General features: G+C 32.2%; 1 protein-coding gene across 1 annotated transcript; it reads right to left on the bottom strand.

Moving 5' to 3' along the window:
* Positions 1-1744: 1744 nt before the first annotated feature.
* On the bottom strand, positions 1745-26906 carry LOC133174597 (C-type lectin domain family 4 member M-like). Its single transcript, XM_061309698.1, has 5 exons — positions 26846-26906; positions 26388-26593; positions 3635-3722; positions 3202-3378; positions 1745-1809 (listed from the first exon to the last, which is right to left on the bottom strand). Exons 1-5 carry the CDS (start codon positions 26904-26906, stop codon positions 1745-1747), a joined length of 597 nt encoding a protein of 198 aa, XP_061165682.1.
* Positions 26907-27798: the final 892 nt, after the last annotated feature.

Here is a 27798-nt window from a genome sequence, read left to right as displayed (position 1 = left end):
TTTTTGGTTATTTTTCTTTTTTTTTTTTAATTTTTTTTTCTTTGTGTGTGTATATATATATATATATATATATATATATATATATATATATATATATATATATATATATATATATATATATATATATATATATATATATGATGCACAATTTACAACGACAAGTGATTAACATTATTCATGTATGTATGCATATCTATATTTGTACAAATGTACAGTGTAAGTTCATCCCCCTCCCCTCCATTCATTTTAAGGAAGTGCATATTTGTATGCCTTCTCTCTTTCTAATAAAAGATTGTAATTTTTGTGAATCAAGATTACATGAATATTTTATATTTGTTTTTCATCATCAGTATTTTAATCCGATATTTATGCAGCTCGGGTATATAATAATGTTTTTATGGTATTACGGTGCAAGTAAAAACTTTCGTTGCGCGCAGTTTTGATGTTGCAACATGAAGGTCACAACTTTTTGCTTTGTTGATTTAAACACTTGCAATCGCATGGAAGTTTCGCCTTGCGTTGATGCATCCTGTCCAGTGGGGAATTTAGTGAACTGTGCAAAGGAACAAAAATGCTGATAGCACTCGTCTTGAGCATCTTCCGGCTGTGTTTTTCATTTTGATACATGGATGGTATCGGCCACAACTTAATGAAACGCACCCGTGGCCACGAAGCGGAGGAACACAAGAAGCTTGAGCAGCCCTGGAAGTGCAAGAGACCTCTTAGTACGGTGTTTAATAATCCCATCCATCAGATTATGGAGGAATAATATGGAAGGCCGTCTAAATCTGTACCTCTCAAACAATTCTTCATCTGTGTATAAATGAAGGGGGTGAATCCATCTCTAAACAACCAAGGGCTGGAGAAACGACTTCTCCGGCGGCGAACTTTTCCATTTTCATGGTTTATTTGTCTCAAGAAGGCAACAACTGCATCCGTTTTTAAAGCATTTAAGAACAATCTCAAAACTTAAGTCGCACAAAAGCAGTCTCAAACTTTAAGACAGAATTCCAATCTTAAATATAAGTAATTTTTTGTGATCCACTTTAGGATCAATCTTCAATTTTAAGTACAATTTTATGGGCTTAGGTCTGACTTTAAACCAAAGACAGTTTCATAATCCTGAAGCCATAAATAATTAGAATATATAATGTAAGTAAAAAAAGCTTTTGTAACCCTTTTCTCTGTAATGAAAGAAATTCACACAACTATGGGGAATAACTATGAATAATATTTCTAATAAAAAAGCAAAACTCAGAAAATAAAATAAATAAATAGATAACTATTTCCCATTACCCTTATATGGTGCTGTACTATAAAACTTTATATTTCTCTGTCGTCGTCATGTATTTCATCATATTCAACCTCTTCGGAGACCTAGTGCATTTTCCCGCAATAGTTATCGTTCATTGAAAAAAAAAAAAAAAAAAAAAAAAAACTCCCTAGTGTATTAGACGTCACAATAGCCTGGTTTGCGTCACAAAATTGCGGATAGACTTCTGTAAATTGTTTCAATAATACTGCATTAAATTTGAAAGTAAATTTGAGAGCGGTGCCGAATTCGAAAGGGTATGTAAGTGTATGTTCATTTTTAAATTTATTGCATGAATGTTCGGGATACATGAAGATTTAGTCAGCCAAGAAATATAATATATTTTTTCTTGGCTGTATAAATATTCATATTTCCCTCACGATCATGAAATAACTGTATAAAATTAGAAAATTATACTTATCGTTATCGGTTCTAGAGATCAAACTTTTCTTCTTCCTTGCCATTTCGAAGATCCACTAAAACATGCCAACTAAATACTGTAAGAAAGAATAAAGGACAAAATAACAAATATGTGAAATTATCAGTGGGTAAATGACACTTAATAAATGAAATACTTTCTCTATCTTCAGTTTTTCTATTAGGATTGGGTAGTCATTACCATTTCTAGACTATTTAGAGCTTTCACAAACGAAGAATTCTGTATAAAGATATAAGAAATTGTATTAAATATTACAGCTAAAAGATTTTTTTTAGTTAAAAATAACATTTGTAATATTTTATTTCAAAAAAATAAGATATTTTTTTTTTTACAATAAAGAAATGAAACTGTTATGGTTGATTTAAAAAGTTACCAAAAATACATCAAATACAGTCTTCAACTTTGTACTTACTGTCAAAAATTCGTTTTTACCACTTTCAAATAAATGAACTAAAAATATTCCGAGTATTCACATTTGATTCATTATTTTCTTTCTCACGCAGTTTTAACCAAATGAACACATAATTTTATGAATGGACATTGTTCCGTTGGATGGCTGATGTCGCTTTTTCGAGAACTTTTGAAGACATTTCTTGCAGTTAGATCTTGATATTTGCACTTTCTGTCGAATAATCGATACAAAGGATATCAGAAAATGATGATTGCCACTTTATTTACAGCGTTTTCATTTTTATTAAGCCTTGACTTGATCATGATCGTGTCGTGTCACAAAAAGATGTAAAGTATTTATAATAAAACACCTTTTTACTGACTATTCGGACGATATCCAAGTTTCCCGTCCCCAGACAACAACCATTTCCACCGACTACGCCTCAGGAAATAATTGTTGTCTTGGAGGACAATTAAAAAAGTTCCATTCTCTTCATAGTCAGTGAATTGGTGTGAATTATATAACTTTTTTCACCAACAATATAATTTTTTATCCTACTCTTTAGAATTGTACATGACGATACAAGCACTAAGACAACGTCCATCTACCTATCAGTTGATTTTTTTTTTCCATTAAAAAAGTAATGATTTTTTATTTGTAAATTTAATTCTGTTAAATTTGAAAAACTATATTAATTTCATTTCTCTAAATCCGTTTTATTATACTTTACTGCCCAGAGTATTATGCAGTGGGAAACCCCAGTCTGCTACCTTGAATTTAATAAAACTGCAAGACTCCTGTGATATATAAATGACATTTAGATCTTGGAGCTCTGGGTTTGTGGCTTTTAAAAACACTTTGAATGTTTTTTCCCATGATTCAGGGTTTGTATCGATACAGTGTTTCTTTATTTGAAATGCTTTTGTCATCCTTTGGTATTAATATTAATTCATTTTTATCCATTAAAACATCGTAAAACATGAGAATTATGCCATGAAACATATTTGAGGTTGACAATTTATTTTCGTTTTTTGCATACATAGTTAAGTTTGTATTTACATGGGGAATCTCTCATTCCCCTATTAGAAATCCAGTAAGAAGCACAATGCTCATTTCTAGATCCACTTGGTTGTCCGGAGGCCCAGTTGATGTACTGAAGTCGCTCTGCATTTGAAACTGAAACATACTTTCCTTCATGTTGTATATCACTTGCACCAAGCCAGACGTCCTTGTAACCTTTAGAATAATATTAAATTAAGTCATGTTTCCGATTATAAAGAAATCATTTGTCCAAAGATCTTATATGATTATTATTATCAGTCATTTTTTACAATATTTTAATGTTGTTGAAGCATAACTCGTTAATATGAAGCAAAATACAAATATTAATGAACACTTTTATTTCAATTATTTATGTGCTGTAGTGGCATCAACTATGGTCAACGTTAACTCAAAACAGTGTGTGACGCACTAACAGAATATTACAATGTACCTCTTAATCGAGATTGGAGATCAATCCATTTTTCTTCCAGTGCATTTTGAAGTTCCAATATATCTGCACCAATAAGATGACATGCTGACTATACGAAAAAAGAAATATCAATTTAAGCCCTTAGATTAACACACGCAACATTTAGATGAAATTATTTATGATTACCGTATGTCACTTTTGGCATCTATTGTCTGTTGAACATGATATGCACGATATTGTTTATTATTACTTTTTTAAGGAATGAAGATATTATTTTTTGTCAATTTAAAACGCATCGATTTAAAATCGTTTCCAGAAATAAGTTTTTCAATTTAATCATAATCATAGATGCTAGTTTCAACCCATGGATTTGTACCTCTCTCTTTTTCTAAGAAAACATACTCTTTGACTCCTTTTTTTTCTAGTATATTCTTTTAAATCAGCATTTATTTTTTTTAGGGGGGGGGGGGAGGTTTGAAGTGAAGAGGTTTTGGTTGATAGGCGGGGCTGATTGAAAGAAAAAAAAACAAAAAAAAACAAAAAAACAAACAAACAAAAAAAAAAATATCTCAAACTATCAAATGAAATAAATTTGTTAAATTACAGTAATAAGTTTAGGATTTCTTTCATGGCGTAAATTGCTAAATAAAAATTACATCACACGACGGAACTTAGTGTTAATAAACGCAACCAAAGTGTTGCAAATCACCTGTTTATTTTGACCTTCCACGGAATTTGTGTATTCATAACCTTAAAATTTGATTGGTTGTTATACTTAGGCAACGTGTGGACACAGACATGAATCAAAATAAGAAAGGAACTCTATGCATTGCACAACCAGTAATTTTATTGAAAAAAGTTATTAGAAGTTGATTTTTTTCTTACCATTCCATCTTTAAAGGTAACTCTGAATCGTGAAAAATAATAACAATTCCATTGGTAAGAGGCCCATCCTTTTTCGCAGGTTCTCGTCGAAACTAAAAAGGAAAAATGAGATAAATCCTCTTTTTTATAGGAGTACGTTTAGATATAACAATAGTATGAAAACTTTCTATATGCTGACCATATAAATTGGTATTTATCAACTTCTAGATATGACTTATCTGACCCACACATGTTTAAATTAAAACGAGAAAATCATTTTTTAATCATAATATTTAATTTTCATGTCAGATCATACGAAGATTGTAACTCAAATTTACATCTAACTGACGTATTGATTTCTATTATTGAAGGTTGCATCAAACACTATCTGAATTTACTAAACATATTTCTTTGCCTGTAATTCATTAACATTATCGTCATACAAAGTGTCTGAATTTCTATCCACTGAGTGGAATCGTTTTTTCTTCTTTTCTTATGCATTTTATCTGTCATTTATTATCATAGAAATTTCTACCGCGATATCAAATTGTGAGTCGTTCAATAAAGGAAAAAAATAAACCCAGAAACCCTTTTTGTTTCCCATATCTAATTTATGAAAAATTCAATTTTCTATCATCACATATAATATATAAAAGAAAGCAATATTTTATCAGAAAATCAAAATTAATATAGTGGAGTTTAAAGTTGACCAAAAAAGGAATCAATTAAGCTTATTCATTCATGTAATCTTAGTGATCTGGCTAGGCGACGGCTTAGACAACAAAAACCAAGTGAATTGAGTGAGAATTGTCATTTATTAAATGACAATTACTATATAACAAAAGTATTGTTAAAGGAAGATAACCGGGATAATAATAGCAAATTTTCTTAAGTATAAATGCTGATAAAATTGGCAATGGAATTTCCCCTGTGGCAAACAATCATCAGTTTGGACATGTATATTTCATATACGGAAATTGAACAGATTTCGTTTTTTCTCCGTAATTACAATCCCTCAATAAAGATACCATGGCAAATACATACCCATATGATTATATCCCGTAAAAAAGCTGAATATCATCAAAACACGTAACTGTCCAATTATGAAATGCATTCTTTTTTAAGAATCAAATACTCTTCTACATGAATAGATCTTTCGTGCAGCACTTATATTTATAAACAACAATGAATCAATAACAGCCGGTTTATCCATCTGGGCATATAATTACAGTTTGACATGGTTTGTTCGCATACGTCCATTTTATAGCGTGTTAACACAAGTGGCTTTGCGTGCCAATAAAGTTTCAATTATATTGTGTTAAAGCTTCGTTTTAACTTTGTTAAAAAATAGCATGGATAAAACCAATTTTAAAGGTCCAAGGCCTACTACCTTTTCCTTCGAGGCAGGATTGAAATTAATTAATCAATTCACTTTATAGGTGAATTGTTCATTAAAGATTTATCAATAATAATGTATTTAGTGTTTTAATAAGACAGGCCCAGACACAAGTAGCATATTTAAATCGTACATTGAAGCAGAAATATAATGTAGTACAAAAAAGAAAAACTCTCAGGTTTAAAAGAAATTAAGATATGCCCTTCTCTTTATATTATCAAAACGTTACACAAACAAAGCATTCATTTTGATGCAAATTTCACCTATATCTCTTTAAATAGTGAAATGCATTTCGATACGGAAAGAAATAACCATTTTTATTTTTCATAGATGGCTATTATTAAATTCAATTCTTGAGATTAGAACAATGATAACTTACACGGATAAACTTACGCCAATCAGTCAATTGAATGGTCACTGAAAGGTCGTGCAAGGTCACTGAATGGCAGAACTCTGCCATTCAGTCACAATTTAGTAGACTTTTATTTACCCTTCCTTTAATTGAATGACATAGTTTCATCCTGTGTTATGTTGAAAAATACAAACATAATCATAATCCGGTCTCTTGCAACACAACCTCAGCATGTGAGTAATACCGGTGAGAGCAATTCCATTTGGAATGTAACACAAATGCAACACCAATTTATTATGTTGAATTATACGCACGATTTAGGTGCATTGAACAATTTCTTATGTTACCCTCAGCATAACAACACACTTAGCAACAGGTACACACAACGATAATATCACATGTGTGTAGATTATGCGCATACGGTTCTCCATAGATTGTTCAAAACTCCTGTTGTAAGTTTGAAAGAAGCCGGATAAACTTGGTGTTCATCAAAGCTTGTGTCTGAAAACAACAAACTGCAAAGAAAATAAATCTTGCGAATGCAGAATTAACGAAACTTTATATGATTAAAGAAACTCTATCACAAAAACAATAAACAGGTCGGTGAATCTTTCTTGGAAGCTTTCTTATTGAGAAAAACGGAAGCGGTTAGTTTAAAAGCCGTGCAAAATTCGAACAATCTCCGTCTTTATTTCCTTGACATCACATATCGATGAGACATTCATGAAGTAAATAGCGCATGTTTTGGAGGGTAACAGTTCAAATTTAACCCCGAGGAAAACGATTGTGAACCTTTGCTGATACGTCAGTTGACAATGGTTTTCCTGGGGGGGGGGGGGGGGGTTTCAACTGTTACTCTCCTAAATATGTTGTATTTATATAATGCCATCTTATATATACAAACAAGACAGGTACTGTACCAACCAGACCCGACCTGACAAAAAGCAGATTCTGGGACTGCTTAGTAGTCCCAGCGGCTCCAGAAAGCAGTCCCAGCAGTTCCAGTAGGCAGGGTTTATAAGTTTATTGGGCGGAGCTTAGTCCTAACTGAGAAAACATATTTATAAATAATAATAATAAAACAACAACAACAAAACAAAACAATGTCAGTTTTATCAAGGTAGTTGAAAAGAATGAGGGTACTTTAGTATGTCAATTGGAACTTTTCCGGCTATCCATTTTAAGCTTTACAATATATCGCTAATTTAATCAATGATTATTGTGCATGCATATGATTTTAACAAATATGCCTTGAATATTTTGTCATACATATTTCTATAATTACAGACAACGTCATTGAAGACAACATGTATGAGCCTTAAATTCCGAAAATTTCAACCCTACTACATTTTAGTTTAAGGTACCCGCAAATAGGCGAAGACATTTAAATCGCATGGAAGTGGAATGTAAACATTAGCACATGATTTTTTGTATTTTAAATGGAGAAGAGAGAGATTGTGTATTTTCATGGTGCACAAATAAGATTCATAGCTATGCATATCATTTTCATGATTTGTATCCATATGTTTGCTGCCTAGCACCGAATCTCAGCTCAATCTTAAGTGTCCGTCACAGGATGAAAAGCCAGGTTTCCCAAATTTGGAAACCCGATGGAAACATACGGGAATCGTGACAAGAACCACTAATTTCAACCAAGGTTGACACAAAGTAAGGATATTTTAAATTGTACAGAGGAACCCCCCCCCCCCCATTCACCCCAAGGGGAAATGATCAACTCTTATAGATATTATTGATATGATAATTGTTGAGCAACTTATAATTTTGTTACCTGTAGACTTTATTTTAAGAATAATGAATATTTGTTTAAGAGTCCTTTTGTCAAGGTTCAAAGTTCAATTGAAATTACTTTGAGATACATGTATTTGAGGATTCGAGACTTAGGATATACAGTGTTGTTGGTTTTTAGTGCTTTATATATATATATATATATATATATATATATATATATATATATATATATATATATATATATATATATATATATATATATATATATATATATGTGTGTGTGTGTGTGTGTGTGTGTGTGTGTGTGTGAGGGTGTGCGTGCGTGAAAGGTGTCAAACGGGGACAATCGTTTGTTTACACACCTTCCAACCGGGGACAACCTCCCAACCGGGGACGTCCCCGGTTGTCTTTGATTAAAAATAGCGCCAAATTCGAAATCAGGGATGTCTAATTACCCCAAAAAGCCGAAAAGATCCGTTTTTCAACATGTTGAAAAAATGTCCCCGGTTAGTTAGGATTAAAACATGTGTGTGAGTGTGAACTTTTCACAATTACCGAAGATTGTATTTGGGGGTTACACACGGGTCCCCGTTTGTATAGTGAAAAACAAGTCACGTGACTTTTCTGAAACAAACATTACATTGAGATATCATTCTTGCTTTATATCCGGTATTTTATTTTAAGAGAGAGAATTTAGATATATTATTTATCCTTACTCATGTATGAACATCAGTCCGTCCGACAAACGTTCATGTCAATGGAACACCTGGGTTACAGATGTATGATCGATTTAGCATTTATGCTTGTGATGTACACTAGTACTTTTGTTACTGAATGTTTTCAGATTATCATCGAAATATACTTATTTTGCGGTTTACAATTTGGCAATTCTGTATTCGATTGTCTTCCCTTTTTTATCTGGATTTTTTTTTCAGAGAAAATTTAAAAATTTTGGTTGCAATTAACACACATAAGAGCGCAAAATTTGCTTTGAGTTGATACATAATATAATTTTGTATTAAAATATATCAATAAGAGTAGTCTTAATTTTTTCGAATAAGTCAAACACATGGACCTTTGATTTAAATACTTTAAACACTAAAGATGAATTATAGGAAATTGCTCTTTATGAAGGTTTTCTATATAAATGAAATTGGCTAACAAGGCGTGCAGAATGCTATGGCATTAGATACTTAAAAATCATATCAAATTTGTGAATTAAATATTAAGAGTAAAGTTCTCATCATTGAAATTTATGAAATTATGACAAACAAAACGTTTTTGATTTAAAAAAGAAAAAAAAAAAAAAAAAAAAAAAAAAAAAAAAAAAAAAAACTATTCTATTACCAGCATTAAAAAAAAAATAAAGTCGTATTCCAGGGGTTCAAACCCTGGCAATAAAAATCCTGAGTATTAATATCTTTTTTAAACTAACGTTAACACGCTTTACAACTCTGGATGAATAATGACATTTAAATCATGATTGTGATATGAACATTGGCTGAATGGACTTAAAAGTATTTCTCGGAGAGATACCAACGTTTTTTAATAAAAGTATTTTTCAGGTTTATCGGATCCTTGCTCCATGTTTTTTTTTAACCATGAAATGTATATATTTACGCAAGGCCATTGAGTAGTTTAAAAGGGGACACCTCCCAAAAATTTTGACAAAGATATAAACTAAACCGTCCAATCTCGAAAAAGGGAAGGGTGAGGGGTGATTATGGACATTTCCCTTACATTTGGTATAAAATTAAAAAAAGAAGTCTTGGAATTTGCTCGATCTTACAGCAGCAAAAAAGAGGGGGCAATCGGCATCTAAATGGAGATTATTCTAGAAAAAAGTTTGAATTCTGCAGTCAGTTCGATTCGTAATACTCAATTAAATAAATATGAGTTTTATTGTATAACTTGCAGAGTTAATTTAATACTACATATAAGTATACACTTTACCAGATCTGAACTGTATCATGCATTTTTTTTTATACCCCCGCTCCGAAGGAGAGGGGGGTATACTGTTTTATTTATTTTTTTTTTTTTTGAAAGGAAGGGGTTATTGCGGAGGTGGGATGGGGGAGCTACAGTGCTTTTACCAATTTATTTGTGATCTGTTATTTGCCTGGCTAAGGACGGTAAACATATCCATATCTATGCATGAGACTAGATTGAAATTCTTAAACGTGCCTCATTAGTGACAAATGCGTGTTATATGATTTAACATTTAATTAAAGTTTCATATCATTTCGACAGCCTGAGATTTCTGAAGGGGAGAGAGATACGTAAAGAAATCTCAAAATGTCAATGAATACTTTGCTTCAAGAAAAAAAAAGTTTTACATGTATGTGGTGTTGAATGAGCAGAGGGAGGGGGCAGTCTTATGCTGTCTGTATGTAACGGCGAATTGATCAGTGTGCGCAGAATTCTTTTTTTTTTTTTTTTTTTTTTTTGCCTTTGGGGTATGATTTTTTTTTAAAAAAACTTTCTTCCATCAAATAACAGTAAAATATCACTACCACCTGTTTTAATTTACTGTACATACTTATGCACACCCATTACATTGCACTTGCAGATAAAGTTCAAATATTGCAAAAACTATAAATTAAACCTGTGCGATTCATAAAGTTAGTTTATATAGATTAGTTACAATAAATCGGATTAATTAAAAGTATCTTTTATCTATGATTAAGCATTGTATGTACTCCTACAACCATTTTATCGGCTAATTTCAAATTAAAATGTCATACTTTTATAATACACAGAATAAATTGCAGTCCCGGTTTGTGGAATTCGTTATCGTTGTCGTACAATGTTTACGAAAATGGACTTGATCGGAGTCGAAAGAGAGAAAGGAGGAAGGCGTGAAGAACAGTGAAGAATAATATTCAGATTTATTTATCATTTGACTGCCGTCATGAGAAAAAAGCCCTTGAGGCCAATATTTCAAAAAGTAACTTTTTGTAAATTTTGATAGACCAACTCTCTCTGAATTTAAATATACACCACTTTTATAAATATCTCATTCTTTCACTATTTTATGATTATTTTAGTAAGGCGCTTCAAAACGATGTTAAGACGTAATGACGTCTCATGCGTCAAATTCAGTTTCTAATTATTTAAATTATAACTTTCATAACACATATAAACTCTAGACGATGTTTTATATATATGTCTTCTCCCAAGCTCCTAAATTGTCAATATATTCTGAAGTTGCCTTAGTTTTACATGTGTACAATTCCAGATGCAGATCCAGTAATTTTGAAAGGGGGGGGGGGGTCTAGACAGGTTCTAGAAACGGATTGTATTAATTCAAAAATATGATACATGTACTGTACAATTATACATTAGGCATTTTTTTTTATATTTGAAAGTCTAGCCCAGTTAAAAATTTATACATATATAAAGCACATGTACATTAAAACATAAAAAAAAAAACTACACGGATGTCCCGGAAAAAGGGGAAATCCATCCCAAATAAAACCATATATTTTCTGTATCAACGATAAATACTAATGGGAACAAATATTCACACACGTCATAGTGTAAAAAAATGTTTCTAAAAAAATAGTTTATTACGTAGTACGTAAAAATTCATATACATGTATTTAAAAAGATTTTTTTTTCATTTCCAAGCGAATCTTTTTGTATATGCTGAAAAAAGTATGTTTTCAGTGTTAAAAAAAATTCTGCTTCTGCGCGTATCTTAGTTGGATTAGAAACAGAAAAAGGGGCACATAATCATGTCTTAGGATTATCTTATAAAAGTTAATCTTGTATATGAAAATTGATACTTTTCTTTTCACAAGTAAATTACTTTTTATCAAAAGCGGTTATAAATGATTCTGTCCTTTAAAAATATCTTTCTTTCTTTTTTTTCACCTTTGCTATCTTTAATTGATACAATTTAATTTCAAACCTTTCCTTCTTTTGAGGCTAATAAGACATGTACACAACAAATGACATCTCATTTCTTAAAAGGGTCGCTAATGTAATTTCAAAAAGAAAACATTCGGGATATTGGTTTCTGTAATGATTCCTTATAGTGTCGAATATTGATTTGGCAATGTGCGATCATATTGCCAGATATAAATTCTCAAATGTCGGACATAGGAATATAGTTGACAGTCACGTACATGTATCTTGTTTTAGCTAATAAAAGCTGAAATTGTTTTTTATTATTTTTTTCTTACATGTACAGTCATACGTTAACAAAAATTCGTCCTTACATACCTCCGGGTTTTCAATGTTGTTAGAAGTAGTAAAAGAATGTAAAAGAATTTATCATACCTCATTATAACTGTTCTATACAACGCGTTACCTGATTGGTCCAATACAGTCACTTGACAGGGTCATAAAACTTCATATTTCCCTTTCGCCGTTGTGCTAAACCACATCGAAAATATCGTACATTTTCCCCTTTGCAATACGTATCGTTCGTTAAACTAAAAATTCCGAGAGTTGCAAAATTAATAATATTAGAAAGGGTTCATCTGCCAAACAGTGACGAAATTAGCAATTATCTTCTTTCCAATAAGGGTGTTTTGAAAAGAGGGAAAAAAGATACGGAAGACAATTGACTTTTTTAAAAGTGAATTAGAAAGTGGAGCCTAAATTGAATGTTATTTACAAAGGCTTGGCTTTTTCGGTATAATACCGCAAACGATTCATTTCACTATCATGAGGGAAATACGAACATTTATCCAGCCAATAAAATCCATTTCCCCCGGGGAAACCATCGGGGAATGATTTAATCCTCATATTTCGCAGACGATCATGCACTAAAAATATAATGCATGTTAAGACTTCATGGTTTGTAATATTTTGAGCTGGCAACTTAAATATACAGAGAAATAAGTCAAGAATCAGTGCACTCTTTTGTGCGCAATTAAGATGTACTTTTTTGTCATTTTGGTCAAGGGGGGTGGGGGCACTATACTTCTCTAATCGCCCATTCCAATTCCCTCTGGCAGATCAAAGAGCTACAGATCAGCAACTGCAAAGTTGTATGAAAATTCTCGACTCTTTTTTTCGCTTAACAGGTGCGCTTATTTTTCATCTTTTCCGTAATGCAGATTTATTTGTTGTCTTTGTTGAGCTTGCGATTGATGTTCATTTGGTTGATGATTTCGAAAATTTTGTAATATTTTAAGTGAAACCCCACCCGTGACCACTTGCTAGTTGTTACTAATACTTTTTCTATCAAAAGATGTCGTCATTTAACGGAAATATTTACATTTGCAAATGTTTTCCCTTATATAACACTATTGAAAGCAACGCGTATCTATATCCGTATAAACACAGGTTCCTCGCGTCATAAACGTTCGACGTTATTTCTCAGTGACGTCATAAAGGGTCAACGCACAAACAATGGATCAAATAAGTGCCGTTGAGTTTGAAAAATAAAACATTTCACGCGTTAAATATTATAATCAGGAAAATATAAAATATGAATAAGTCATAAATGTAAATATAAGTAATAATGTATTATTTTTAAACATCTATCGGATATAAATACGGGTTGGTACGAGATCAAATTTACCATAAAGCCCTTCGGGCTTTATGGAATTTGATCTCGTGACCAACCCGTATTTATATCCCGATAGATGTTTAAAAATGATACATTATTTCTTAAGTAAATAATTTCTTTCCAGTCTAATCTATATATTGTTTCTTTAGTTTCATACATATATTTTTAAGAATAAGTATACTATTGTCGATGTATTTATTGTTTTTCTTTAATATTGAGATATGCTCTTGGAGGTAAAGTCGGTTGGGTGGGGGTTCCACAGTAACTGTATTTTATTCCTAAACAAAATTCAAGCTCAATTTCAAGCTTCCACTGGAACAAATTAAACAAAATAGAATAAAAAGTAATTGGTATCAGAGAAAAAACTTTCATTATTATTTCATTTAAAAAAATGCTTCGTATTTTGAAATTCACCAGCATTTTCGCGCAGTTGCTTTATGCTTTCCAATATCAAGAAATTGCACTTTTATTATTCATACTCACAATGTCCTCTATTGTATTGTGATTATTTATACACAAATGTCCCCTATTGTTTTATGATAATTTTTACTCAAATTTCCTCCATTGGTTTTAGAATAATTTATAAACACGTGCCCTTCTTGAATTATGATCAGTTACACATACATGTCCATTATGATTCGCAATGATTTATATAAAAAAAAATTCTATTGTATTGTAATGATTTATACAGAAATGTCCCTTTTTGTATTGTGATTTTTTATACCCACAATGTCCCCTATTGTATTGTGATTTTTTATACACAAATGTCCCCTGTTGTATTGTGATTTTTTATACACATATATATGTCCCCTATTGTATTGTGATTTTTTATACACAAATGTCCCCCATTGTATTGTGATTTTTTATACACATATATATGTCCCCTATTGTATTGTGATTTTTTATACACAAATGTCCCCTGTTGTATTGCGATTTTTTATACACATATGTCCCCTATTGTATTGTGCTTTTTTATACACAAATGTCCCCTATTGTATTGCGATATTTTATACACATATGTCCCCTATTGTATTGTGCTTTTTTATACACATATATATGTCCCCTATTGTATTGTGGTTTTTATACACAAATGCCCTCCCCCATTGTATTGTGATAATTCAAACACACAGTTCCCCTATTGTATTTTTTTATTGCTTCCTAAGATTTATACACAAATGTTTTCTGTTGTTTTGTTATATATTACAAAGATCTCCCTACTGAATCGGGATAATTTATCCACAAATGTCCCTATAGCTTACTTATCTGCTTTATCCATTTGTTCTCTAGTTGACTGCTATACTTACATGTATTACATAATATTCCCTACTGTTTTGCGATAATTCTTAACAATAATTCCTCTACAGTAACTGTATTGTACAAATGTAATACAAATGTATACATGAGTATAATCCCTTATTTTATTGTAATAATTAATACACAAAATGCCCCCTGAAATGTATCCTGATAATTCAAATATACATCTCCCCGATTGTATTATGATAAACGTTCCACTCTTGGTTATATTTAGGGAACGAGTTTCCTACTGTATCGGAGATACAGGGCGGGACTTAAGACGAGGGCGAGAGCTCGAGCCGCACCCGCCCTTTGTCTCCTTTAGACCGCCCTTTGTCTACAGTAGGAAACGTATTCCAAATGATTTGTGTCATGATCTTTTTTATGAACTCACTTATTTACATGCGTATTTTGGTCTCAACCAATCAAATAATTTTGCAGAAAATTGGTTTAGTACCCCATTTTTAGCAGTCGCAACTGAAATGCCGAATGAACGGGAAGTGCAGGAATCTTCAATTAAAATAATTATAATTATTAGATGTTTATATAATGTGTTTTCCGCAAAATTTAATTTAGTTTTGATTACGTAGGCTTTCCACTCTCTATTTAGCTCTTTCCAAGACTTTTTTATCATTTAAACAACAAGTGTGCAAAACATTTTGATCCATCTTAAGAATTATTTGGGAATGTTATAGGGGGCATATTTTCATGTCACAAAAACATGTTCTACATGAGAACAATTTCTAAAACGAGGCAACTTACTGACTAACACATTGATGGAACAAGAATGTCAACAGTCTCGTCTGAAGTCATCATTTCACAAGTTTTATGGCCGATAAAATGACTTTGTCAGTAAATACAATCTATCATTAAGTCGAATACTGATTGACGTTTTACAAACTAATTGTTGTGCCATTATTTACACATTTAATTGTCAACGGATTTTTCCGTTTTCCCGATCATGACAAGGAGCACACGACGGGTGTCTTAAAAACGTAGGTAGATATGAGGCCTTAAACAAAGGGAATAACTCTGATTTCATTGTACATCTGAATACCAATGGCGGCTCGATATTGTTGGATGGTATTACCTATCATGAGTTAAAAAGAAATATGTGACCTTCATAAAAAATAAGCAAGTGAGCCGCGGGAAAAAAGTTGTGAATACAAGCACATAGTTTGGTTGAAGTAGATAACAAGACTGTGAACATCTGACAAAACAAAAAAAAAAAAAAAAAAAAAAACAGCAAAACTGAAAAAAAGAAAACAAACTGACAAAAATAGAACAGATACCATAAAGGTAGCCTAAGTGATTCAGTCAAAATTGATATATACTGAAACGCAAAAGAAACACAACATCATATTTTAGGGGGAAATTTTACATATAAGATATAATTTTGTATCTAGAAAGTAAGGACTTCTTCAATTTTGTAAATATCGGTAATTTAACAATTCAATGATTTTCATACCATTTTCATACCATTATCGGAAGTTAATTTTGAGTCTGCTTAACAAATATCAGAAATTGCATGTTTAACAAAATATTTGGCAATAATATGGGGTTTTAAGGTATTGTATCTGTTTATCATAAGTAAATCAGCAATGTTCCGAAAAATAAATTCCCCTATCTTTTCTGAAAGCATTGCCAAGGCTTCCTGAAAATGACTTAAGTAGACATTTCCACTGCTCTAGCTGGAAAATCTCAAAATAAAGGTGATGGAGAGTTGCAGATGCAAATCTGACCTACATCACGCCTCAAAAGTCTCATTCATTAGCATGAATGACAGTCCTTGGACCGGAAGTCCAAGGGTTACTACACTGCGCTTGGCTAGAGAAAATTCGACCTCATCATCTGAAAAACAGGCATTTAACAGTGTTTAAAAATGGCAAAGAATATTTCTTTCGCTCAGGTCTCGAGATTGATGAACCTATTGCATCGTAGAAATCAAGCTGCAATTCTTGTGCATGGCAGACTTGCACGCTGTAATTGAATGGCCGGGTGGTGGGTGTTTTAACAGTCATGTGTTACTTTCTAAAGTTAAAAGATAATCATTTAACATTTTCGTCAAATCTTTGATGTTTTCAAATTAAGTTTTACCTAAGTGTATTCATTTTTGAAAATCATTAGATAAAAAATTCAAATATTTGTAGATTACTGCTTTTGCGTTTCTTTTGCGTTTCAGTATATATACAAAAAGACGATTGATCACTATGAGAACAGCCAGTTTTAATATGCTACTGTAAATAACCCTGTCCATAATTTTTGCTTTCTAACAGTAAAATATCTGAAATACCTAAATACAGGGGGCGGACCTTTTATTTTACTGCGTTTTAAGGTCCGCCCTCCCTCTTTCTCTTATTTTTATGCTACGAAAATAAACCCTGTCCACAATTTTTGCTTTGTAATAGTAAGATATCTGAAATACAGAGGGAGGACCTTTTATTATACTGCGTTTTAAGGTCCGCCTTGCCTCTTTCTCTTATTTTTATGCTACGAAAATAAACCCTGTCCAAAATTTTTGATTTGTAACAGTAAGATACCTGAAATACAGAGGGAGGACATTTCTTTATGCTGCGTTTTAAGGTCCGCCCTGCCACTTTCTACAGCTTTTGTGCTACTGTCGTAAATAAACCATGTCTGAAATTTTTGCTTTGTAAAATGTAGATAGTTGAAAAACAGAGGACGAAACTTTTATATGGGATGGTTTAAGGTCCGCTTGTCACTTTCTATTATTTGTATGCTACGAAAATAAACCCTGTTCAACATTTGTAAGATATCTGAAATACAGAGGGCGGACCTTTCATTATTGCTGTGTTTTAAGGTCCGCCCTGCTATTTTGACTAGTTATGTTAAGAAACCAAACCCCGTCCAAAATTATTGCTTTGTAATAGTAAGATATCTGAAATAAAAAGGGTGGACCTTTTATTATACTGCGTTAAAGGTCCGAAAAAGGTTACAAAAATATTTTTCTACCTGGCACCTACCGGCTTCCGTATGTTTCGAATATTACAAAATAAAATTTTGAATAATGATTATATGAATATTTTCGGTATTGGCTGGAGAAATTTCCGGTAGTACAATGCATCTCAGGCGAGGAAGAGGGGGAGGGGGCTAAATCAGTTTTATAAGTGGAAAAACCTATGTATTAATTTTGTTTCCTCCGGATAACCGTGAGTTGCCAATGTCCATAAATGACTAAAATAAATTGTCAGCGCTTATTGAGAGATAAATATTTTGCAATTGATCTGAAGTAAGACTGAAACGTTATAAGAAAGAATTAAATCCAAACCATTATGGTCTCAGACGATGTATTACATGGAAAACTCCTTACATAACGCGAAATCGAATTTATTTAAAAATACAGTTGTGTTGTTGTGACAATGAGCGAGGAGTAATTTATTTTAAATATAAAAATGTACGTCACACCTGAAGGAGGGGTGCACAAAATGTATGCTTTAAAGAGAAAGTAGCAGAAATCCCCCCCCCCCATGATTGGTCTCTAAATTTTATGTTTGATCATGAACACGTTTACCCTCTGCGGAAATCTTCATCCTGATAAATTGAATGTATTTATTCATTAAAAAATATGGACCCTAGCCACACTGCAAACTCCGAATTCACTTCTTGTGGTAATGCACTATTATCTGCTTAGCGGAAATAAATACGTGCAATCAAATTTTAATTTTGTCTTACCTTAAGCAAAATTGTCATCTATAATCAAGCAGGAATAAACATACTGGTATTATTTTTTTTTCAAAAAATTAATCCTTCTTTTCCTAAGAATAGATACTTATTTATCATGGAGAATATAATGACTGGCTAACGGTCAAACACTTTCCTTCATTTGCAAGTCATGTACCATGATAAAAGTTTGTGGATTCTGGGATTGCTTTAATAAGGAAACAGTAAGGACGGAGTAAAGATGATTGTTCTGTGAGTTTTCTTTCCACTGCAAGGAAGAACGCTTTGTCTAAGAAAGTTGCATTTTCAGCAGATACCTGAAAGAAGGGAGTCGGGGGGGGGGGGGTCCTTCCGTTAATGAGAAAACGGAGTTCAGTGCCGAAATGATCACTGGATAAAAATTATATTACAGCGATAGGTATTATTTGCGTTAATAATGCAGTGTTTCTTCAGCAAATCTTGTGTATCTGGGACCTGTTTCACAAAGTTTTCCTAAGATATGTCGTAAGACATAACTTAAGATATGCCTAAGTTATAACTTAGGAAGTTCCTAAGATTTGCCACAGCTGCTTCACAAAACATTCTTAACTTAAATTTATCCTAGGACAGTTCTTATGTTGTATTACGGACTAATGAAATAACTTCTCCATTCTATCTACAATTCTCAGCATACTGTTTGGAGGATGTCAGTATGAGAAAAATCTTTAGTTTGAGTCGGGTTATTTGAAGTAATAAAAAAAAACTTCAGCTTTATTGAAAAGGGGAGGTGCGGGAGGTTAGGGGTTACCCACCACATTCAAAAGACTTGGACAGAAGTATGGTTTAAGTTTGACAAGTTTCCTGCTTGAAATAAGTACGCACACACACCACACACACACTCACAAACACATGACCCCCCCCCCCTCCCCCCGGTCAGAAGACATGTATTTTTAAAAGCTTTTCTTTGTGTTAATATATGTTTGCCTTTTATTTTGCTCTGTATAAGGTATCTGAGGTTTTGCAATTTTTTTTTTATTCTTTCCCTACTTTATACTTTTCTACTACTACCGTTTTAATTAGTAAATGGAATAAATTTAAAACGATTGCTTCGAAGGGCTAGCAATCGAACAGAGGCCTTTTTTCATTTCTTCTCGAATGAGTGCTCCATGCTACATGTAGTTGTGCATATTTACTGTGTAAGACTATCTCGCATACTTAAGATAAGAATTTTTCGATAGAAAAGAAATTCCAAATTCGCGACTGTGGAAATAACAATACTACTGTAGATCACTATATTTTCGCGACACCTTTTTTACTGGAGATAGCTATCTGCCATTAATAAGCGAGACAAAATTTTCGTTAGCTGAGGTTCTTGTGTTATATAATACTCTACATTAAAAATATACACATGAATAAAATATTCTCGAAAACAAAATTCTTTCGAATAAAAAGTGATTTACAGTAGTAGAAAAAGTTGAAAAAAGGAAATATATTATAATCTCAATGCATAATTATACCGTTACAAATCAGCCCAAAAAGGGACAATTGGACCTAATATTCTGTAACGGAAACACAGGAAAAATAGTCAAAGTCTTGCACTTCAACGCCTCCTCCCTCCCAGGGGAGAAAAGATACAGTTTTATCGTGCTCTTTAAATGATGGGAAATTAATCCAACATGTGTACCGTCTATTTCGTAGTAACATTGGAAAATCCACGAATTCTTGAGAAATCAAACATTCTATAAGAACAATGAATTTGTAGTTCCAGTTTTATCAATGTACGTTTTTATATACCTTGGGTTAATTTTGACTAGTGATACAGACACATCTCTTACAATTCTAAAATCCCTTTCTTAGCTACATGTATTACATACAAAGTAAAGCAGTTATAACCTGAAGGGATCACAATCATTCATATACTAGTCGTCCTTTGGAGTTTTTCTTTATAGGAATACACACAGTATCTCTTTGTAAGAATCCTTGTACATGTATCTACAGCCGTCATATTTAATATCTTTCTAAGTCATTGATTTGCTTGTCATAAAGTTAACATAACTTAGGAATATCCTAAGATAAGACGAGGTAAATGAAACGGATAAGTAATGAACTTAGGAAAAAGTTCTTTCTTAAGATATAACTTAGTCCTAAGTTAGCTTTGTGAAACGGGCCCCTGCTTCCTGTGATAAGTGTAGTGGCGGCTGGAGAGGATGATTTCTGTATTAAGTTCTTTGGGTCATTTGTATGAGGAAAGGTGCAATCGAAACCTTCATCCAAACTGTTCCAAAAAGGAATAAATTCCGGAACAAAATTATCATTTGGGAAAAATCACCAGGACTGAAAGTATTTTAGATGAACGGCTTGATTTAACTTATATGTGGTTTATTATATTGATTAACCTCTCTCTCTGGAAAAGGGTGGGGATCATTTATTGTAAATATTTAAGTTTTCTCTGAAATTGTACAATTACCGATCATAAAATCGTAGAATAAAACTTTTGAAACAGAGAAAAAACATAATAAACAAACAATTAAATCTGAACTGTGTAACTTCTTTTTAAAGGGGATTGGGGGAAGGGGGCATAAAAGCCTCTAGTATTAGATGAATCTGAGTTTTCCGCCGAGATTTTATAACTACACATCATAAAAAAGCACAATAAAATGTAACCAACAAGAAAAAAAATTAGAAATAAGCTTTAAAAAGATAAAAAAAAAAAAATTAAGAAAGACACAAAACAAAATAATATCTCTCGTCTGGGCTCTCAGTTTTTTTTTTTTGTTTTTTTTTTGTTTTGTTTTTTTTTTTTTTTGGCGGGGGGGGGGGGGGTAGTGTTAATATATGAACCTGGATTTTCTTCTGAAATGCTTAAATCATCGATCATAAAAATATCAAGGTAATAAAAAAAAACTACATTTGTAATGCCATCTCTAGTCCAAGGAGATTTTTGTATGCAGTTTTTACACCACAAGCATGGAAATGTTAAAACAAAATAAACGGAACTCCTAAAAGCAACTAAATAAGGAGTAGAATTCCTGCTCTAGAGATATATTGTACAAACTATCTTTAATTTTATGTGTTTAAATCAAGATTAAAACCTTTTGCACTACCCGGACCTTTAAACGTAGGCAGACCTTTTCTTATAAAAGGCGGACCTTATATGTTATCGTATTAGCCCCCCTCCCCCCCCCCCCCACCTTTAAACGAGGCGGACCAAATATCATGCTACACCGGTCGGCAGGGGGTGCTTACTCCTGCATGGCACTGTGAACTCGAGTGTTTTAACGTCCGTGTTTGCCCTGCTCACGATTTGTACGGTTTTAACATAGGCACTCCCCAGCTTAATTGTTAAAAAAATATATCTACTATACTATGAACATAACATGTTTATAGTATAATAGATATATATTTTTTAACAATTAAGCTGGGGAGTGCCTATGGGTTTCAATGGACTTTTGAGGCTTATTACTGTTCTTTATCTCCATATTTGATTTAAAATCTAAAACATTCAAGTACCTGTGAAGACAAGAATCCTAATTAGTGATGAGAACAGTGGTAATTAATGAATAAAAGGCACAAAAGGGAGTATTTTGCATTCATTTTTGAAAACGTCCCCGATTAGATACAATGAATCAAGTACTGGTGTGTGAATATTAATGAGTGTGAAATAGGTCCCCGTTTGTGCTGTAAAAAGTGCTTGGCTTAAAATTAAAGATATTGACATATTCTGAATATATTCGCCATCAGAGTTATATGAGGACAAATATTTTTGGTCAAAAGTCAATGAAATAATAAAAATAAAGAAGTCCCCACTTTGACAGTCTTTAACCCCTGTCCCCGTTTGACACCTTTCACATGTATGTGTGTGTATGTGTGTGTGAGGGTGTGTGTGTGTGTGTATGTATGTATGTATGTATGTTTGTATGTATAAAAATGCCCCCTTTCTTCACTTTAGCTTAATCATTTTTCGTTTTATACTCTGAATGCTTTTCAATTCAAAGAATGAAGGTATTTTATAAAAAAAACAACAAACAAAAACGAGTCACATTTACATAACTTCGATGTCACACTACATTTAATCGTAATAGTAGTAATAGTAGCAAAACAAAACATATGTATTGAAACAAAGTATACATGTAGTACTCACGGTGATTCATTTTTTAGTTATATATACGTATGGATAAAAAAAGATTCGGAAATAATAAAACCAAAACTTTAACTTAACTAATAAAATTGGAGTTGTGTCGAAAAAGTTGCTTGGTTAACATGAAGATTCGAAGAAATATAAACTACATGCATCAGTAATTTAAACTTTTTATTGTCGGAACAAGTGTATTTGATATTCAACAACCATGGTCAACAAAAATTCTACCACGTTGCAGTATCGATAATCATGTCTTCAATATTTGTTTCATTTCGGCAATCCAAAACATTGTTAGGTATTATATTAGTGTTCAGGGATGAGTTGTTTCTTTAGAAGCCTGCAGACCATATGAGCACAATTAACTACTAATCGTGCACCTGATTTGCACTGGCAATACCAGGATTTCCTTTAAATACCCCAAAAGAAAAACACTTTAGTGAAAGAAGACAAATTAAACTTTAAAATACTTATAAGATTTTTGCAAAAATCTTCAATATTTTGAAGTTGAAAGTCGATAGACACTTGAAAATCTTCCAATGACAGACACAATGAAACCGTATCGAACAGTGGAATGTCACGTGAGTAAATTGATTATAATATCAATCTGGTCAAAATGTTTTGGTATTTTGTGACCTGTTAATTTAGTAGTTGTTTGAGCAGGTTGTTTGAGCAGTATTTTTTTTCCGTAAAACGTGTTGGTTTAAAAAGTCTATGATTTGCAATATCCTTAATCCATAATCAAAAATCAAAACCTGTATTCTTGTGGCGAAGAATTCATATATGGACTTTCTTTGACTTTTTCATGTAGACTATTTAAAACTTTCAAAGGGACAGAGTAAAGTTTGGTGCGAATGTGGTGAAGACCTAACTGTTTATTTACAGGTAGTAGTGAATCGAAAGAGACATCGTTTATAATTAGTTCATTGTAAGACCGATGTCTAAGACTTCTGGAACGTCTCTGTGTATTGTTCAAAAGTCAAATCACATTCACATTGCTAAGATTTTTGTAAGGTTAATTGGTTATTATATAAAATAAAACTAATGGATACATACATTAAATTTATGGAAGTTCTTATGTTATATCTATTTTTTTTGTTTGTCAATTTATAAATTCAAACCGTAACATTTATTATGAAACACCCTGTATATGATTATACAGTCCCTGAAACGTTCTACTTTCCCATTTTTCCGTTCGCTCACCGTTCGTTCACCGTTCGTTCAGCGTGCGTTCACCGTTCGTTCAGCGTGCGTTCACCGTTCGCTCTCCGTTCACAGTTTTGCGTTCACCGTTCACCGTGCGCTCGCGTTCACCGTTCACAAAGCGTTCACCGTTCGCTCTCCGTTCGTTCACTTTGCGTTCACCTTGCGTTCAGCGTTCACTTATCGTTCAGTCTTCAGTGTCATTCGGAACTCCGAAGTGAAAGGACTTATCTTTTTTAAGTAAGGATTTACGGGTTTTTCTTAAATAAAATAAATAAGATATTTGATAATCTACATATCGTGTTTAAAGAATCATTATTTCACGGGGAAAAAATTATCCACAGTATTTTAAATTATTATTATTTTTTTTATTATTATTCTAACTTAGCTGTAAGGTTATTTATTAATTTACTCTGATGTTGTTATAAGTATGTACCAATGTAGAACGATGCTGAAAAATTAAATATGGGCAATATACAGATACTTCAAGCACTGCAGCATTTTGTTGTTAAGTTAAAGAAGACATCGTTAATGGAGAGACAATTATCCAAGTCAAATAATTACGCAGCTAAATTACGAAAAAAAAATTATTTCTAACATGTTTTTTTCTTTCAATTACCACAGAAACATATGAAAACTAGTTCTGAGAGTCATACATAGTACTGCGGATATCCTGTTAATTTAGTATCTTTGGAGCGAAAGAAATTGATATTGTGGTTAAAGGAAATATTTATTTAAAATGTAATACACTACAGAATTTTCTCTACTGTAATATAAAAAGTCTATAGTTATAGAGAAAAAAATTCTTCCTTCACCGTAACTTTATATGTTTGCCATTCGATATGATTAACAATCCCCCCTTTTTTCCCCTAAATCGTTTACTTAGTCAGTATTTCCAGTATATTTTAATTAACATTCAAAAAAGAAGTTAATGTGTTTTGTAGCACAAAAATTTCAGTCTCAAAACAAACATGCATCTAAAAAAGTCACTAAACAATAGTAGTCCAAAATGTACACGTGTCGGCGGTGATATTTTAAATTGGCATGCAGACATGTACAGTATGTTTCAAATTCAAGTGTTAATGCCCAGTGTATTTTAATCATTTATTTATTATTGAAATGTTGGAATCAAATCTAGAAATGATAAAAATAAATGTTAAAACTCGTTGGAAATACTCGCACTTCGTCTTCGGTGTGACGAGACTTTCACTCCTGCACAGTGTCGAATGATTTTGATTGACAGGACAAGCACGTGGACTTTGTGTGAACTTGAAGGAGGAAAACAAAAACGAGTATGACTGTTAAACAAATGGATGTTTTTATTTAAAAAAAGTTACATTCACTGTCTGATATATTTAGAAAAAAAAAAAATGAGAATTTTTGTTTGATATAGGTACAAACATTTAGTGAAGCCTGAAAAGGGGGGGCTAAAACGGATTCTCTCTCTCTCTCTCTCTCTCATTAATTTTGTCTGTTAAATAAAATCTATGACAGCATACTACATAAATATCAAGTTCTGAAAATTTAATTTATAACAAATAATATGAATATGCCTCTTTGTATTATCATGTCCGAGTTTAATCACGGGGAAATGTCTACAGGTACATGTAGAAGTCTTTTCAATAAATCATTGAAAATAGAAATGACACATAATATATTATTACATTAAAATTTAAAAATACGAGTGTGTTTATGCGATGTGTCCACTGGCCTTTGTAATTAATTTTTTTTTTAAAATTATTTTGCACCAAATCGCCTTGGCACGGAAATATATGAATGGATGTTACAACCGTTTTAATTCATTCTATAAGTCAGAAGTTTTTCTCTCCTTTGTAATGTTTTTATTTTTATATCAAATAAGAATAAACATATTTATTTTCCAACTAAAATAATTTTATTTTTATACTAAAGCGTTCGGCAGCAATTGCAATGTTTTACAGTGATAAAAATCGTGCGATTAAAAATTTAATTTGCATGCATCGTCTTTCTTAGGACAATTTTGGAGCAATTATTTTATTTATTTATTTATTTATTCATTCATTCATTTGTTTGTTTATTTATTGATTTTTTGGGCACCTGACATAGAATACAATAAAATAGTTTCAATGCAAGGGAAAGATTAGAGGCATTCCGAATAAATCGTTCATTTTGCGTTCAGCGTTCGTTCACCGTTCACTTTGCGTTCGCGTTTGCGCTCCGTTCGCGTTCTCCGTTCGCTCACCGTTCACCGTTCACACATCGTTCACCAATTTGCGTTCAGCGTTCACACATCGTTCACTCACCGTTCGCTCTGCGTTCGTTCAGCGTTCGTTCACCGTTCGTTCAGCGTTCGCTCACCGTTCAAGTGGGAAAGTAGAACGTTTCAGGGACTGTACAAACCATGTTTCAAACATGTTTTTTTTTTTCATGATTCAGAGTTATCTCGCTACAGTGGTTCATTATTTTAGATTTCTATTTTTCATCCTTTAGTTGAAATATTCTTAAATTATTATTATCCATTAAGTGTCACAGAAGAATTATTAGTGTCACATAAGAATTATTACATGAAATACATTTGTGGTTCATAAGGTTGACAATTTATTTTCGCTTTTTGCATACATAGTTATGATTTTCCTTGCATGGGGCATCTCTCATTCCCCTATTAGAAATCCAGTAGGAACCACAATGCTCATTTCTAGATCCACCTCCGTTATTTGGTTGTCCGGAGGCCCAGTTGATGTACTGAAGTCGCTCCGCATTTGAAACAGAGACATACTTTCCTTCATGTTGTATGTCACTTGCACCAAGCCAGACGTCCTTGTAACCTTTAGAATAATATTAAATAATCATATATAGATGTCATAATTCCGATTTTTAAGAAAACATTTGACCCAAGAGTTTATTTCCATTTTTTACATTATTTAATTGACGTTGGGGCATAACTCATTAAAATAAAGCAAAATACAAATGCTAATTAACACTTTTATTTCAATTATTTATGTGCTGTAGTGGCATCAACTCTGGTCAACGTTAACTCAAAACAGTGTGGGGCGCACTAACAGAATATAACAATGTACCTCTTAATCGAGATTGGAGATCAATCCATTTTTCTTCTAGTGCATTTTGAAGTTCCAACATTTCTGCGCCAAGCAGATGACATGCTGACTATAGGAAAAAAGAAATATCAACAAAAGCCCTTAGATTAACACAAGCAACATTTAGATGAAATTATTGATGATTACCACACATCACTTTTGGCATCTATTAACTGTTAATCTTGATATGAAATATATGGAAATAGCGAACAGTATTGAAGATATACACGGAATTGTTTACTATTACCCTTTTTTACATATAAAGTTTTTTTTTTTTTTTTTTTTTTTTTTTTTTTTTTTGACAAATAAAAAAAGCATCAATTAAAAAACTTCTCCAGAGATAGGTGTTCAATTTAATCATACTGTCAAACATTTTCTTTCATGGCGTAAATAGCTAGAAACATTAATAGCATACGACGCAACTTAAGTATTACTAAACACAACCAAAGAGTTACTAAAACGCCTTTTTTCAATTTACTTTTACACAGAATTCGTACGTTACTTTTAAATTTGACTGGTGTTTTTTCCTTGGATTAAGGCCAAAACAGGAATGTTACCATGAAAATAATAATAATAAAAAAGAACGGTATGGAATGAACAAATAGTACATCTAATTTCATTGAAAGTTATGAAAAGTTATGAAAAGTTGATATTTTTCTCACCAGTGCATCTTTAAATATAACTTTGGATGTTGAAAAATAATAACAACTCCATTGGTAAGAGGTCCATCCTTTTCCACAGGTTCTCGTGGAAACTGAAAAGCCAAACAACAAAATAAAAGATAAATCAGCTTTTTCTTGAATTGAAAAGAAATTGGAGAACTTTTCACATATTATTCGTATAATTGTTTTATTTATGCTGTCCAAAAAAGTTTGCATTTATCATATTTGTACATTTTTTTAAGAAAAGAATCATATCTTGACCAAATTTCAAAA

The sequence above is a fragment of the Saccostrea echinata genome, unplaced genomic scaffold (genome assembly GCF_033153115.1).
Source record: "Saccostrea echinata isolate AGI-Se365-2 ecotype Australia unplaced genomic scaffold, CSIRO_AGI_Sech_v1 ptg000058l, whole genome shotgun sequence".
Taxonomy (NCBI): domain Eukaryota; kingdom Metazoa; phylum Mollusca; class Bivalvia; order Ostreida; family Ostreidae; genus Saccostrea; species Saccostrea echinata.
This window is presented reverse-complemented; position numbering and strand designations above follow the sequence as displayed.